The 17,088-nt window shown below is 50.8% G+C and overlaps 1 protein-coding gene across 2 annotated transcripts in view; it reads left to right on the forward strand.

Moving 5' to 3' along the window:
* Positions 1–17,088, forward strand: part of C8H11orf49 (chromosome 8 C11orf49 homolog) — a 199,904-nt gene that overhangs the window by 178,692 nt on the left and 4,124 nt on the right. The window contains exons 5-9 of one of the 2 annotated variants that reach the window (XM_036859614.1): positions 10,215–10,300; positions 12,384–12,579; positions 13,251–13,360; positions 15,720–15,783; positions 16,047–16,822. In XM_036859614.1, the coding sequence (XP_036715509.1) occupies positions 10,215–10,300; positions 12,384–12,579; positions 13,251–13,360; positions 15,720–15,783; positions 16,047–16,221 (631 nt within the window). In that variant the 3' untranslated portion in view covers positions 16,222–16,822. Of the gene's footprint in view, positions 1–10,214; positions 10,301–12,383; positions 12,580–13,250; positions 13,361–15,719; positions 15,784–16,046; positions 16,823–17,088 lie in introns of those variants that run through there. The other variant, XM_036859615.1, reaches the window with a different exon arrangement.

Below are 17,088 nucleotides of genomic sequence, written 5' to 3' on the forward strand. Positions count from 1 at the left end.
GCAGACATTAAGTAAACGAAGAGCTAAGTGCTATAGGAACATATAAACAGGATACCCAGCCTAACCTGGGGAATCATGAAAAACTTGTCCATAAAACAGAGATGTTGAATCTGAGACCTGAAGGATTAATAAGAGATGAATTTGCCCTGTCAACTACTAGGACTGATTATAAGGCCATCATAATGCCAACTAAAAATTTGGGACTTGCCATCTGCCTTTACAAGGATTAAGCCACTACAGCCGCTGACCTTCAGCACACCCTGAGTGGGATTCAGAGTGGAAATCAGGAATGAAGCACTCTGTGCTCTGGGGAAAAATGGCAGAACAGGCCTTCAGATAGTTAGATTTTTTTTTTTTTTTTTTTTTTTTTTTTGGCCATGCTGCATACGGGATCTTCCCCAACCAGGGATCAAACCCATGCCCCCTGCAGTGGAAGCGCAGAGTCTTAACTACTGGACCGCCAGGGAAGTCCCAAATAGTTAGATATTTTCAAGGGAAGATTTTACGAGCCCAATTCTTGCATCTCCTCATACCTAAAAAGGCATTAAAGTCATTAATGGAGACACCTGCTCCTTGTGACTAGCAGTAAACTTCACAAGACTAGCGACAGCCTTCTGCAAAAATGTGTGCTGGATTGAATGTACATCCCCTTCACCAAAATCACGTATATACCGACCTTCCCCGCTACCTCTCCAGAGCAGTTTCTCAGAGCTATCTATCTGATATGCTATTTCCCGGGCCGTAGTCCTCATTTTGCCCCAAATAAAGCTTAACTCAAAACTCTCACGTTGTGCTTTTTTTTTTCAGTCGACAATTTATCCACATAGGATAAAATAAAATTAGATCCCTACTTCAGACCATATTCAGAAGTCAATTTCACACAGATTACAGACCTAAGTGTAAAATGCAAAACTGTAATACTCTTAAAAGAGATTAGGAGAAAATATTTTTATGGCCACCAGGTAGTTAAAAAATTCTTAAACAAGACAAAAATTCTTAAAGCCCAAGCCCAGTGGACAAGGTCGATAAACTGACCACAAGCAAAATTGCATTCACTTATTCAGTCATTCAGCCAGTGTCCATGGAGAGTGCCTGTTCTGTGCCAGGCACTCTTCCAGGTGCTGAGGACAGAGCAGTGAACAAAACCAAGCCCCTGCTCTCGTGGAGCTGACATTCTAGAGAAAGGGGAAGTCTCTGCTAGGAAGTACGAATTCCCTGATGGCAAAGTGAACCCTCCCCACAGCGATGCAAGTGCTGAACCCTAACCTGCAGGACTACCGGAGAATTAAGATTAAATTTTTCTATTCAACAAAAGATGCTGTAAACAAAGTTGAAAGACAAGCCAGTGACTGGAAGATATTTATTACATATGTAACTAACAACAGATTAGTCTGCAGAATTTTTTAGTCTCAAGAATGGTTTATGGGGGACTTCCCTGGTGGTCCAGTGGCTAAGACTCCGTGCTCCCAATGCAGGGGGCCTGGGTTTGATCCCTGGTCAGAGAACTAGATCCCACATGCCACAACTAAAGATCCTGCACACCACAACTAAAAAGATCCCGCATGCCGCAACGAAGATCCTGCACACGGCAATGAAGATCCTGCGTGCAGGAACCAAGACCTGGTGCAGCCAAATAAGTAAATTAATTAAATAAATATTTTTTAAAAAAAGAGTTAAAAGCTATAAAAAAAAAAAAGAATTGCTTATGAAGAACTCCTACAAATCAATAAGAAAAAGATGAAGACCCTCAGTAGAAAAACAGTCCAAAGATACAAACAGATAATATACAGAAGAGAAAACCCTAACAGCTAATAAACATTTGGGCATATTTTCATGGCCAAGCTCAATAGTATCAGGGAAATGCCAATTAAATTGAGATACCACTTCACAGTCATCAAATTGGCAAAAATTTTAAAGTGAGATAGTACAAGTATTGGTGAGAATGTGGAACAGTGGGAACGCTCATAAACTGCTAGTGGTAGTGTAAATTGGTATAGTCACTTTGAAGCAATTTGGGCAAATCTTTAAAAGTTCAAGAAGTGTGCCTGGTTATAAGGAGACAGGCAGCATTATTTGTAATAACTACCAGTGGAACCCTCTGCCCGTCCCTATGCAGTAGAAAGGACAAAGTGTGTTATCTGCATTCTGTGGAAATCTATACAGCAGCTAAAATGAATGCAGGGAGATATATATGCATCAGCACTGATGAATCTCAAAATGTCAAGTTACCAAATGATGCATAGAGTTTGGAAACAAGCAAAACAAAGTTACATAATATTTTAACAATGTAGACATTTGTGTGAGTTAATATAGTATGGAAACATGCGGAGGGATGCCAAGCCCAAGTTTAAATGAATGAATGCTAAGCCCTCAAGCCCCAGTGACGATCTCTGAGGAGGAAGGTAGAGGAAGGGGATGAGGAAGGGTGTCCAGGTGTCCAGGTGTTTTAATCAATATGTGTAATATTTTACAAAGCTTTTAAACATTGAAGCAAGGATGGCAAAATGTGAAGTTTTGATGAAGTTAGCTAGTGGGTATACGAATGTTTGTTATGTTAGTCTGTGTAATTTTTCTGACGTTTTAAATATTTTATTTAAAGTGAAAAGGGGACTTCCCTAGTGGCGCAGTGGTTAAGAATCCTCCTGCCAATGCAGGGGACACAGGTTCGAGCCCTGGTCCAGGAAGATCCCACATGCCACGGAGCAACTAAGCCCGTGCACCACAGCTACTGAGCCCACGTGCCTAGAGGCTGTGCTCCGCAACAAGAGAAGCCACTGCAGTGAGAAGCCCGCGCACTGCAACGAAGAGTAGCCCCCGCTCACCGCAACTAGAGAAAGCCCGGGCACAGCAACAAAGACCCAATGCAGCCAAAAAAGTAAAAAATAAAGTGAAAAGGGTGGGTAGGATTTAGGGAGGGAGCAGGGAGAGGGGAAGGCCGTCTAGGGAAAGTAAGCAGCCTGGAAAGAATCCCCTCTTTCTCCAGTGAGGACCTAGGGGAACTGGGAGGAGTCAGTGGGCCTGGAGTTTGAGGAGTTTGGGGACTGGGAGAAGAGAGGGCCTCACAGGCCATGCACTGGATTTGGGTTTTTATCCTAAGATCATGGAACATTCCCCCACCCCCACCAGCTGTAAAGCTTCTTGGGAGAGACCAGGATAATGGAGCTGAAGTGGCCAAGCGGGGCCTTCACGGTGTCTGCAGGGAAGAAGCAGTATCCGGGCCTAAGCCTCCAGCCTTCCTGGGGGCCATGGCTCTACACCAAGGGTGGGAGGAGGGACAGCGCCACCAGCAGGAGGTGTTATTGCCACTTCTTACTGGAAGCAGCTGCAGTGGCCTGGGAACTGTGGTTAGAGTCAGAGGGGCCTGTGTTTGAATTACAGCTCTTTTGCTTCTTCCTTGAGACCCTGGTCAGGTTTCTGAACCCCCGTGTTCTCGGTAAAGATATCCACTGATCTCACCTCATAGGATTAACGTGAGAAGAAAATGCAATGACAGATGTATGGCACTGACCAAGTAAGCCCTTAACAAATACCGTGTTGCTGTAGTTGTTGCTACTTCCCACACTCTCTGGATCCAGCTTCTCAGGCACCACAGGGCAGGTGGGATTGGGACCCCCTGCAGGTGCAGGCCAGAGCCCAGGGAGAGCCATGACCTGGACACCCCATGCTGCTTTGAGGGCCTGGACTTGGAGGCAGCTTGTGAGGCACAAGGGTGCCTCCGACACAGTCCAGAAGAGGGGCAACCCTGAGGAAGTGTCACAGGAAACCTTGCCAACACCTGGAGAAGGTGGCCAGGGTGTAGTTTCATCCTCACTCATGGCCCTGACTTTAAGACATAGTCCACAGAGGTGTCCCAGGATCCCAGACAGACTCGGAGACATGCTTCAGCTGCACCCATGAAAGACGCTGCTCATGTGACCTCCCAAAGGAAGTTCAGTCATGGAAGCGTTCTTCCTGGCCCTGGCTTAGGCCTGGCTTCCCCCAAAAGTGGACTTGAAACAGGATAGCTAGCTTCCGCCTGAGAGCCTCTGCCCGGCCGGGTGCTGGCAGCACTTACTTCCTCTGAGCTATATTTTTATTTGCTATTTTGAGCTCTTCCATCACCTGAAACCAGCTAGAACACTTATTGATAGCAGCTAACACTTATTTTGAGTGATTACTCGTATATAATAATAGAATAGGCACAGTATATCACCATATTGAGTCTTCACAAGAATCCCATGAAAGAGGAACTATAATTATCCCCTCTTTACAGATGAGGAAACTGAAACTCCAAGAGAAAACGTAACTCGCCCAAGAAAAGGTAACTTGGCCAGTCAGTTCTAGAGCTGGGATTTGATCCCAGGGCTGCTAACCCAGAACTGCACAAAAACAAAAAACAAAACAAAACAAAACAAAACAAAAAACCAGGTACAGCTCATGCCACTAGACCAGGGATACTGACCCTTAAGGGGGAATAGGAAGCTGGCAAGTCAGTAGGTTCGGACTGAAAGCTGTTGCTTCCTTGGCACCCACTTAACTCCCAGCCAGCCAGCCCATCCCAGCTGTTGGAAGTCAGCATGGGAGTGAGAGCACGGCCAGCCCCCTTGGGAGTAGCTCAGACGCTGCCAAGTGCTCTTTCTCCATTCCAGTCGCTGCCCTGGACTCCACCCTTCACATGGTTCTGCTCAGAGCCAGCCTGAACTGGAGTGCCTTTACTTCTCCCCCAGAGTTCCCCCCTCTAGCCTCGAGGCCTGGCCGGCAGGGATCTCTCCACAATCCAATGGATTTGCACAGACTCTCGTTGGCAGCAGCTTCCTGCTGGCTCCACTTCAAAGCAGGGGCGGCCAGTCTCCTCCAGGTGTCAGACGCAGCTGGCACGCTAGCAGGAGGCCTCTGGCAGGAAGGGATTTTGAGCCAACTGCCATCAACTGGAAAACAGCACACGTGGATGACCTGTCTTCAGGAAACTCCTCTTGAGCCCTCTGGGGGCTGGTGACAAGTTTGAGTTCAGGGTGAAGCAGCTGTCGGTGGCTTGTAGGGCCTACAGCCTGGGGTTGTCCCTGTCACCAAAGGCAAAGACAGACCTGTAGCCTCCTGCCTGCCTTTTCCCACAGTTCTGCCAAGACTCCAATGCCAGATGCCCAGAACTTTTATGGGTCAGAGCATTAGTCTGGAGATGGACAATGCAGCATATGATGTTTCTAAAAGCACCTTTTTGTAAGTCTTTCAGACTTTTCTGCAGCGACGGTCCTCTGAACAGCAAACTTTCCCCCCAGCAGAACCCTCATTAACAGGAGAAGCTGTTACTTCTGTCCACCCTTGGGATGACACTCTCTCAGGGCTAGAAGGAGCTCTTTCATACTTTTGGGAAGTATTCTGCTTGAATATCTCCAGCAACAAGCAGCTCACTCCCTCACAAAGCAGCCATAATCCCAGAGATGGGCATCTTCAAGTCTTCTAGAGCCAAACTCTAGATCCCTGTGACATCTCCCTCAGAGGCAGCCCTTCAAGAGTCGGGGGCCTCACTTCCTCCTTCATCTTCTCTTCCAGGCTAAAGGATCTAAAGGCAGTCATTTGTCTGATATCCTGGTTTGCAGACTCCACCACTCTGACCTACCTATTCCGTGACTCTAGTTTATTCCTCTTAAATGGACTGTCCAGAGCTGAATGTAGTATCCAGATGTCACCTTGCCAGGGAAAAAGAAAAGGGTACTGCAGCCTCTCTTAGTCATTTGTTCATGCTTTCCTTCATTCAACAAATGTTTACCGAGTGCCTACTGTGTGCCCTGCACCACGCTGGCGCTTGAGTCAGGCAGCAAACAGAGAGACAGAGGTGTAACGTGGTGGATCTTATAGTCCTGGGGCAAAGACAGACACGAACAGTGTGAGGGGGTCACAGAGAACTGTGGAAGCCAGAGCAGGGAGGCCTGCCCTCGCCTTCCCAAAGGGGTGCTCTGTGGCTGCACCCCGAAGAGTGAGGAGGCATCAGTCAGGTCGGTGAGGAGAAGGGCATGGAGGGCAGGAGGAAGGAAGAACTGAAGGATCTGTGTGGCTGGAACATCGTGAGGGACCCTGCCTGGGGCCTCCGATGAGAATAGAAAGGTGAGCGGAGGCAGAGGGCAGGTCATGCAGGCTCATAAGCCAGGATAAGGATGGGAGACTTTGCTCTAAGGGCAGTGGGAAGCCCATGAAGGGTTTCAAACAGAGTTGTAAAATGGTCAAATTCGCATTTTGAAGATCCTTCTGACCACAGTATGGATACTCAATTAGAAGGAGGCAAGAGTGTTGCAGAAAACTGGGTAGGAGGTCGCTCCGTTATCCAGGAAGAAGAGGTGGAGGTGGGCATTGGATGGGGGCTGTGGAAGTAGAAAGAGGCAGACAGATGCAAGAGAAATGTCCGGAAGAGGACTGGTAGGACTTGGTGATTGACTGATGTGGGGCAGGCAAGGGAGGGAGTGTCCAGGATGCCAGGAGGACTCCAGGTTTCTGGCTGAACAGAGGAGTGTTGCTGTTAATGACAGCTGAGATCCAACTGGCTTCTCTGGCAGCCAGTCTCACTGCTTGCGATCAAGAAAACCCCTCAGTCCTAGGCACGGGCGCTGCTGGGATCCAGCCACCTGTCCCGCAGAAAGAAAGCCCCTGCTGCCTGTCTGCCTCCCCCAACTACCCTGCTGGTCCCTCCTGACCAATCTGAGTCTCAGCCCACCGAGGAGCAGGGGCCAAAACCAGAGCACGCGCAGGGTCGCCCTGCTCCCACGGAGGCTGCCACCCTCTCAAAAGAGGGAGCTAACATTCATAGTCAAGAATGGCTGCGGACAGAAAGCTGCAGCCGGGTCTGGGGCTGGAAGGGCGGGCCCTGCTTGCAGCTGACAGTCCTGGCTGCGGCTGGGAGAGGAAGATGCTTATGGCAGTTGGCTGGAAGCCCTGGCGTGGCAGGGCCTGTCTCAGGAGCATGATGATCAGCAAGAATTACAACTTCTGGAATTAAACAATGGTGATGATTGTGCAAGTTTGTGAATATACTAAAAAACACTGTACACTTTTTTTTAAATTTTTATTAATTTAGTTATTTATTTTTGGCTGCATTGGGTCTTCGTTGCTGCACACAGGCTCTCTCTAGTTGCGGCGAGTGGGGGCTACTCCTCGTTGCAGTGCGCGGCCTTCTCATTGCGGTGGCTTCTCTTGTTGCGGAGCTCAGGCTCTAGGCGCGTGGGCTTCAGTAGTTGTGGCACGTGGGCTCAGTAGTTGTGGCGCACGGGCTTAGTTGCTCCGTGGCATGTGGGATCCTTCCGGACCAGGGCTCAAACCCGTGTCCCCTGCATTGGCAGGCAGATTCTTAACCACTGCGCCACCAGGGAAGTCCCACACTGTACACGTTTAAAGGGTGAATTTTATGGTATTTGAATTATATTGCAATACAGATCTTCCTCGACTTTCAGTGGGGTTACGTCCTGATAAACCTGTTGTAAGTTGAAAATATCAGAAGTCAAAAATGCGTTTTTATGCCTAACCTACCAAAGATCATAGCTTAGCCCAGCCTACCTGAAATGTGCTCAGAACACTTACATCAGCCTACAGTTGAACAAAATCATCTAACACAAAGCCTATTTTATAATAAAGTGTTGAATCTATTATGTAATTGATTGAACACTGTACTGAAAGTGAGAAACAGAACGGTAGTCTGGTACAGAATGGCTGTCTGCGTCCACCCTGGTGACCGTGTAGCTGACCGGGAGCTGCCACTGCCCAGCATCATGAGGGAGCATGTGCTGCGCATCGCTAGGCCAGGGAAAGATCAAGATTCAAATTTCAAAACATGGTTTCTACCAAATATTTCTTGCTTTCACACCACTGTAAAGTCAAAAAACCTAAGTTGAACCATCGTCAGTCGGGGACCATCTGTATGAAATGAATGAATAAATAGGTAAAGAGAGAAATAGTAAATGGCGGTAACTGCTATAAACAGGAGCACCAGGTCCCAGGTTGATGATAAACCAAGAGGAGCCAAGTAACATCTTCAAAGGCTTTGGTTCCCCTTCGTGGTTTCCTGCTTGGGGGTGTTCTCAGCCCAGCACTCTTCCCTAGCAATTAACTTCAGGCCATTCGGGTTCTTAGCTGTCCCGGGAGTGGGGCAGGAAGGAGAGGTCACTGCCTTCTCTCCTCTGGGGCCTTTTCCTTCCCTGTGAGCCTGGGAAGGCACGACTTGGAGGTGCTGTTGGCTCCTCCTCCCTGGGGCTCTGGGAGAGCTCACTCTTCCTCTGTAGTTTGGGTGTCTCTGTCACCCAGTCCCTACTACCTGCCCTCTCTCTACCTCTCTCGCCTCTCTCTTCCCATCCAGATATCAGAATCTGGGCTTTGTGCCCTCTCTCTTCCCTTTCGCCTGCCTGAGGTTATGAGAAACGGGGTAACTACTTGGCCAACGGCTCAACGCTTGGGCCCAGGAGCCTCTGCCGGAGAGACCAGGACGCCCTCCTGTGGCCGTTGGCAGCATTGCTTCCTCCCACTCTCTGGCCTTGAATTTTTTTCCAGCTGGAATTTTAATGTTGAATTCTGGTAGTTGAGGCAGCTTTTTTCTTCCCCAAGAGATACATGAGAAACAGTTAAGGCCCTAAGATATAGGTGAGAAGAAAAAAGATAAGTTAGGCAGCTAATAAACTGAGAAGTAAAATGCAAGTGTTCATATTCTGTATCTTTATTTTAAAAGAGGCAGTGAGGCCTAGTAGAAAGTAAGTACATGACGTGTAGAGCAAATTCACCAGCTGTGCGACCTCAGCAAGCTGACTGCTCTGAGACTTAATCTCTTCACCTGTAAAATGGGAATAATCAACAAGACCTACGTCATAGGATTGTTGTGGGATAAATTTTAATTAATATAAGTTAAATACCTTATACAGTGCCTGCCATGAAGTAAGTACTCAGTTAATATTGCCTGTTTCTATCGTTACCATTATTACAACTGAAGACTAGAGGTAGGAACCATTTCTCTCTTCGGGGAGACCTGAAACCAGGGCAGCTGCCTGGCACAATTCCAGGGGCACCGCTCACATTATATTCTCTCTAAAGCCCCTTCCCCAGAGGTGAGCAATGCCTGCTCTCTCTGGAGCTGATCCAGTGGCCAGTCTGGGGACTCTCTGACCCAGGGAGGTGGAGAGAGAATTAGAAAAATGCACGAGAGAGCAAAATAAAAGGTTTTTTTTTTTAAAAGGAAAGATAGGGCCCAGTCAAAAACAGATGGGGAGGTGGTGGGGGGGGTTACTTCCCTGGTGGTCCAGTGGTTAGGACCCAGTGCTTCCACTGCTGGGGGTGCAGGTTTGATCCCTGGTCGGGGAACTAAGATCCCACATGCCACGCAGCACAGCCGAAAAAAAAACAACAACAAAGAAAAGAAACAGATGGGGGGGCCCAGCTTCCCATCAGTAGATGAGTTTGGCACCCTGCCTGGCACATGGATGGAGTCCAGCGAGTGCTAACTTTCTTCTCTTCCTGTCCTCTCCAGTGAGGCCCTGAGCAGAGCACGAACGTGGCCTTGGTCTGAGTCCTTTAGTGGTCACATGGTTTCCTTCCTGCGAGGTGGGTGCGCAGGCGGAGGGGTTAGAGAGAGCAGACACCAGGAGGCGGTCAGCTTGTGAGAGCGGACAGCGTGCGTGGAGGAGCACCGGCCACCGCGGCGTCGCGGGATGGGGTGTGTTCTCGGACCCTCTCAAGTGCAGACCCCAAGCGGTACCCTCTGCTCTCTGTGCCAGCTGTGTCCCAGCACGGAAGTGCCCGTAGCCATTCTGAAGGCCCTTGGTAGCTTATTAAATCTCAGTGCCACTTGCCAAGACCCCTTTAAACCTCTTGGCTTTCTTTTTGCCTTTTCTGATCAGCTGTATTTATTCTGAACTAAATGGTCCTCACTGCAGGATGAAAGTGTTTACTGCTTCAGGGTATGAAAAGGGGTCTTGGCTGCGTTGTAGCTGCACCCTGTCCTTGTCAGCACCCCACCCATGTCCCATCCTCTAGCTGGTGCCACAGACGCTGAAGTGGGAGCCTGCCTCCCGCTTCAGTTCAGTTTGGTGACAGAGTCCAAACGATGGAGAAGTGACGTGACCGGGAGGAGCTTGTATGGGGAGCCCCATCCCCAGTGTCTTGCTGTCCCAAGGGAGACTGGATCCGCAGGAGCAGCTCACTCGAATGCTCCCCCAAACACACATGTACATGCACTCTCTCATATTTTCTCTCTCTTTCCCCCTCAGGATTGTGCTCATGGACGACGCCATGGACTGCTTGATGTCTTTTTCAGATTTCCTTTTTGCCTTCCAGATCCAGTTTTACTACTCAGGTGAGAGTCTCCCAGGACCCCTGTGGCTCCTGCCAGGACCACGTGCCCTCTCCTACCCTGTTGCCCTTTCCATCTGTGTGCCTAGCGCATGCATTTCTCCCCTCCTCCCTCCGTCGTGTGCTTCACAGCCGGTCACCCACCAGCAGGATGTCTAGTTCTCACTGGTGGTCACAAGATTCAGTCTGCAGAGCCGACTCCCTCAGCCTCCTCAAGACATAGAAAACTACAGTGCTTCCAGCCAGCAGCGCAACGAATCGGTTTAAGTGATAATGACAGTAACAACAATACACACCACTGGATCAACACCCGATAAATTCACTATCGAAAACTTACCGTGTGCCAGGCATAGCACTGAGCACCTTAATCCTTACAACAGCCCTGAGAGGTAGGTCCTTTAAGAGAGAAGCTGACAGAGGCAAAGCTGCCAAAGACACAGCGCTTATGGGGGTGGAGCCCAGACCTGCAGAGGGCCCACGCCACAGCCAGCGCGCTCAGCCACTCTGCTGTGTCACTGCGATCGGGGGTCTCTCCCTGGGCCCTGACTCAGATGTGTGAGCACACATTTTCCACCCACACAGCTTTTAATAAGCGCACGCCAGTCCTCTCTCACTCTCCCGCCCTGCTCCCCAGTGCTCACCAGCTGTGCCCTTAAATACCTTCTGGGCTCAGGTGGAATAAAAATAGATGAATGAATGCCAGTGCACACCAGCTCACACACAGCCGCATCAAATGGAATGTTGGATTTAGAAATTGCTGGCTATGTCCATAAACAAACTTGTTTAAAACAGGCCCTTCCAGTAAACAGAAGGCTGTCCTTGGAGCCTGGACATGGCCTTCCTGCCAACGGGTGGCCCCAGCCAGCCCTGGCCTCACTCAGGCCCCACATTCTGTTTTCCTGATGGCGGCCCAAGGGCCTGGTCAGGCAGGGGCTGGAGGCTGGGGTCTCGCCACCTGCTCTTAGCAGCTCCAGGCGTCTATTTCCCATTTCTCTGAAGTTTCTTGGGCCCTAGAGAAGGAGCAGCCACGTGTGGAGACCCGCTTCCCCTCGCTGTCTGTCGGGGCTCTCTTCTCACAGCGCTCCCAGGATGGGGCAGCAGCTGGGAGATGGGCCATAAGTCTCTGCTTATCTACGAGGGCTCAGCTACTAACATTTGAAAACGAATTCAAATGTTTAATAAATTAGCAGCTTGCAAGCTTTCTCTCCCACACTGGTATTCCAACCTGCTTTCTTTTTTTTTTTTTTTTAATAAGTGTAAGCTATCTTTTATTTATTTATTTATTTATTTTTGGCTGTGTTGGGTCTTCGTTTCTGTGCGAGGGCTTTCTCTAGTTGTGGCAAGCGGGGGCCACTCTTCATCGCGGTGCACGGGCCTCTCACTATCGCGGCCTCTCTTGTTGCGGAGAACAGGCTCCAGACGCGCAGGCTCAGTAATTGTGGCTCACGGGCCCAGTTGCTCCGTGGCATGTGGGATCTTCCCAGACCAGGGCTCGAACCCGTGTCCCCTGCATTAGCAGGCAGATTCTCAACCATTGCGCCACCAGGGAAGCCCCAGCCTGCTTTCTTGAGTCCGAGAGGCAGGTGGCTCACAAGATGGGGCTTACCAGCAGGAGCGTGCACACGTTCACCCTTTAAAATTTTTTAAAAATATTTATAGCATTTTCTATGTGCTGGGCACAGTGCTAGGTGCTGGGACAGGAAGGCTGACAAGGCATGATCCAGGCCTTTATGCAAGATCTTCCATTCCAGCAAGGAGACAGAGTGAACAAGTAGTTACACAGAAAACCCGTCACTGGATAAGCACTACAGAGGAGTACAGGGTGCATGAAAGTATGTAACAGGGGGTCTCACCTGGTCCAGGAACAACTGCCAGAGGAGGGGACATTTGAGCTGAAACACCTATTAGTGTCATCTCTCATGAGTGTAGTGGTCACATGAGGCCGAGGGCCCCTGCTCCCAGGACACTGTGCGCTGAGGACTGAGGCTGGTGTGGAGCTGAGCTAACACACAGAGAAGGGAGGGCACTGTGTGGGGACCAAGTGTGTCGTCCCCGCCTGACCTATGCCCCTCTACCCCTGTACCCAGAATTCCTGGAGAGCGTGGCTGCCATCTATCAGGACCTGCTGTCAGGCAAGAACCCCAATACGGTGATTGTGCCGACGTCGTCCAGTGGGCAGCACCGCCCGCGGCCTACCTTGGGCGAGGCCAGCATGCTGGAGGGCGTGGAGGCGTCCCTGTTCTGCCAGTGCCTGGAGAACTTGTGTGACCGGCACAAGTACAGGTGAGAAATGGGCACGCAGACCCCACCTCAGCCCCAGGATTGCAGGCTCCTGGCCCAGAACAGATCTCCAGCAGGCTGTTCTGACTGGCCCAGGGCTTTTAGGCCCTTGATGGTCATAGTATAAATTAGAACAGTGCCATTTGCCCCCAGTCCAGGATGTTGACTGAAAGTCTTCCCAGGTGGCTCACAGGAAGGATTGCTTTCACCTGGGCAAGAGCAGCTGTAGATGACCAACTTGGGTCCCTTCTCCTTGCCGGGAGATAGATTGGTCTTGACTTTTTAGAGAGAAGGAAAAAGATATTCACTGTGCGAGGAATTCACCCTACAGAAAGGGAGGGTTAAGCTGTCCTGTGTAGCACAAAGTCCCCTTGGGGACAGAGCAGCCAGTTTTGGTCTCCTCCAGGAGGAGGCCTTGCCCAGCGCCATTTCCCCATTCCCCCACTCCCACCCCTGCCAGTGAAGCACCAGTTAGTGAACATGCCAGCCTTTCTGTTCACAATCAAGGCCTTGCTCCTGGAGATCTGCCATGCTCCCCAGGGTCTTAGGGCTCCCAGGGTAGGCAGATCCCTCGGTCTTGGCTTTGGGCATCCCCTAAGCCTGAAGGTTTGGATGAAAAGATGGCACTCAGACTCACTAATCTTTGAATTTGGCATCTGTATTCTCCCTTCTAGCTGCCCACCCCCAGCACTCGTCAAAGAGGTCCTAAGCAACGTTCAGAGACTGACCTTCTATGGATTCCTTGTGGCCCTCTCAAAGCATCATGGGATCAACCAAGCCCTAGGTAAGCCAGAGCTAGCTGTGGCCAGCCTCTCCTGCCCCTACAGTGTAAAGCCACATAGGAGCTGGCCCGTGTTGGTGGCCCGTGTTGCCTCCCTCCCAAGGGGGAGGCAGCTTCACCATGTCTGCCTTGACTTCTCAGGGCCAGACTCTGAGGCCTAGGGAGCCAGAACGTGCATAACACAAGATGTGCCCTCTGAGGCCTCCCACCCTCCCGTGGCAAGGCATAGCCTTCCCCGCCCGAGGCCCTGCCCCAACATGAAGCAGCCTCTCCGTGGCAGAGGCGTGCCCAGCCCCTCCCATGGAATCATCATTTCTGCTTTGGGGAGCCGCCTGCAGGTTGGGCAGACACAGGGCTATTTAATCAGTGGCTCTGGAGCTTATGTATCAGAGACACCTGAATCCCATTTGTAAACAGGGCAAAGGTGTGTCTGGGGAGACCTTTTTTTCCATCTGGAAAAAAAATCTTATTAGTCTGAAAGGGAGTGGAAAAAAAGGGGGGCGGGGGGCGGAGAGAGGCCCGCACTGGCCCAGTTTTTCCTGTCCATCGTTTTACTCTCACTGGTTGGCCTTCCCACCCACCCTCCTCTTCCCCCTCCCACACCTGCTGCCCTCCCAGGGGAGGGGCCACCAGGCTGTCATCGCCACAGAGCTTGAGAGGGGTTCTTATTATTAGTCTCTCTCTTCAAGAGATATCCAGGTGTGCTTGAGATCTCAGGTTCCTGAGTCTCAAAAGAAGACTTTTGCCAGTTGAGGGAATGGGGTCGAGAGAAGGAAACTGAACATTCGTTAAATGCCAGCCACAGCAGCCCAAGTGCTGGGCTAGATGCTTTAGGTCTTACAGGACAGAGAGCCTGCTAGGGGTGGCCTGGGTGCACAGGAGCACAAACCTCAACAGGACTGACTGAGGGTCCACTCAGGCACAGTGCACGGGTCTGGGGACCCCTCAGCTGAATGAGGTTGGTAGCCAAGGTCACCAACTGGAGGAGGAATACAAATGTGGCAAATAGGAGTCAAGAGTAAGGGGGCAGGGAGTGGGGAATTGGCTTAGGTTTTCTTTTACACTCCTAGGTAACTGACCCTCCCTTCCTGTCCACAAGTCAGCCACTAGGAAGAAAAAGGAAAAGCTAAGTAGCATCTGGGTCACAGCGTAGACTAACGTCATGCCTGCACGTTTTCTGGGGCCTTTACGAAGGACAGTCATTCATTTAAGTTCTTTCACAGAGCACTAATATTGGGCAAGTGGGAGATGGAAAGAAGCGTATGGTCTCTACCCTCACCTGCATCTCCAGTGTATGAAATAGAGACCTGAGGTACCCCAGGTGCAGCCAGTTGTGGAGGGGTTGTCCTGTTCCCTTCGTCCCCCTCAAGGCACCCCACCCACTCACAGACACAAAACAACAAGAGGGTTCCATCGGACCATAGTTTAAACACCACTTAGAACAAAAGGGGCCAGGAGGCATCATCTGAAAACATCAGGAACTGAACTAGAGCCAGATGGATAATTGTAAGATTGAGGCTTTCTAGAGACTAGCGCGGTCAGCAGCCGCATCTTGCTTCTGACCACCAGTAAAGCTCTTTTCTCGAACCATTTGCTGTTAAGAAAATCTTTCCATCTGCAAACTTCAGCTTTACATTCCCTCCCACTGTTAACTGCTCCAAAGAGCATCCTAGACCCTCTCCTCTCACCTTTCCCCAGTATCCAAAAATTACTGCCCTTGGTTTATAGCTGAGGAAACCAGCTCAAAGAGATTTGTGGCAGAGAAGGGACGGCTCCCCTCCCGGCGGCTTCTGGACACGCAGAGGAGAGTTTGGTCTGATCCTGACCCAGCCTTCTCTTCTCACCCTGGGACCCTCCCTGGAGAGGCTGAGGCAGCGTTTTTGACCATTCTGTCTCCAAAGTGGGGTCACCCTGATTTAGAGGCACAAAACTAGATAACTTATGGTCTTTGGAGCCTGGGCTATATCCTGTGTCTCTGGCTCCTTTTCAGTTCAGTAACTGGGGCCTCAAGAAAGGACCAAACCCTCAGTACCAGCTCACAACCCAGCATCTAGTCTTGGAAGGAGATCATCCTGTTTGTGCAATGACCTTGAGGTTTGGGGATGTCTTGTAGCTATGACTGGGGAGGGTAGGCAGTGGGCTTCACTAAATTTTTCCAGCGGTACCTAGGACTTACTGCCCCCCTAGCAGACCTCTTAAACTTCTGTTCCCCAAAGCTTTTAGATCAGCTCTCCCAGGGTTGGCAGAATAGGCAGACATGAAGGTGAGGGGCACAGAGGCATCTGCTGGGCATGGGGCTGTGTGACTGCAGCCCGGGTGAAGGATCCTCAGATTAAGTTTTGTGCCCCCAATTATTTCCTAGGAGCTTTGCCTGACAAAGGGGACCTGATGCACGACCCAGCTCTGGATGAGGAACTAGAACGGCTGTAAGTGTTGGGTGGGAAGATGCTGCCCCCTTGTGGGGACAAAACCTCAGTCAGACACGGTAGTGCCCCGTCACGGGTCACACACACAGCACTTGTCCATCGGTCGGGGAGGGGTTTGGGGGCCAGCAGAGGCCTGAGGGATCCTCTCTGAGTCCTTTGGGAATACAGCCCATGGGTTCATCCACATGCAAGAGTGAGTGTGAAGGTCCTGGTCTCTGGACAGGAGGCACCTCGCTGCCCTCTGGGCTTCTTCCCTTCTTCAGGCTGGCGCAGATCCCAGGCCTGGTCAACTCGGTCACTGCCGGTCCAGAGGCCAGCTGCCTGCCTGCCCGGACCCCTCCCCGGGTTGGCTCCCCCTGGAGACCCCTGCATCACGCCCGCAAAGTGGATGCAGAGAGCGATGGCTCCACTGAAGAAACAGATGAGTCCGAGACTTGAGGAGTCTGAAGGGTCCTGTCTACCACGCCCAGTACCCAGCTCCCCCGCCCCCAGCGCCCCCCCTTCACCCCCGCCCCTCCAGCCCTTGGGACTCCAGGCCACCTCCTCTCCCACCCGTGCCATGCTGCCCTCTGCTGGTGAAAAGGCCAAATAACGGCCCCAGCCCAGAGACCCGCCAGAGGGCTTCTAATGATCAGCCAAGCTAAGCAGTGAACCTAGCAAGTTAACAGCCTACTCTCCTGGCTGTCAGCCTTTCATCAGGCCCCCAAGCTGACAGCAGATTGAGCTGAGGCCACCAGAAAGGTGACTTGGCTTTAGCCTTTTGCTGACAGTCCCCATCTCCTCACAGCAACTCCAGGAAGGGGGAGACCGTGCATAACCATGCAGGACCTTTCATGGTAAAGGGTGACACCCAGTGATGCAAGTATTAGGAGGATATAGCCATGGTGGCCTTCTGCTGGAGGAATAGCCACTAGCCGTAAGATGGAGAAGGGTGGGTGAAAAGACAAATTTCACTTTCAAACAAACACTGCTTCGTCTCCTCTGTGTCTAATAGTTAAATATGTGAAATGAATAAAGTCCCTTGTGTCTGGTAAGTGGTGAGTCTAAAGCCACTAGACTGAGGGGTGAAGGGAAGGGGCAAGTTTTTTTGGTGCCAAGTTCCAGCTTTTTTCTGGCAGGACTGGGAAGTGGGGGCCAGAGGGCCACTCAAGCCTGGAGAACTGCCTCAGATAATGGCAAAGAGGGGCTTACCTCCTGCATAAGACCTCGGCCTTTCATGGGAAAGGTGCCTCACAGCTGGAATGGACCTTCAGGGAACAAGCTCACACGGTTCAAGACCAGGTTCCCATAATTTTAGAGACTCTG

The sequence above is a fragment of the Balaenoptera musculus genome, chromosome 8 (genome assembly GCF_009873245.2).
Source record: "Balaenoptera musculus isolate JJ_BM4_2016_0621 chromosome 8, mBalMus1.pri.v3, whole genome shotgun sequence".
In the NCBI taxonomy this organism is placed as follows: Eukaryota; Metazoa; Chordata; class Mammalia; order Artiodactyla; family Balaenopteridae; genus Balaenoptera; species Balaenoptera musculus.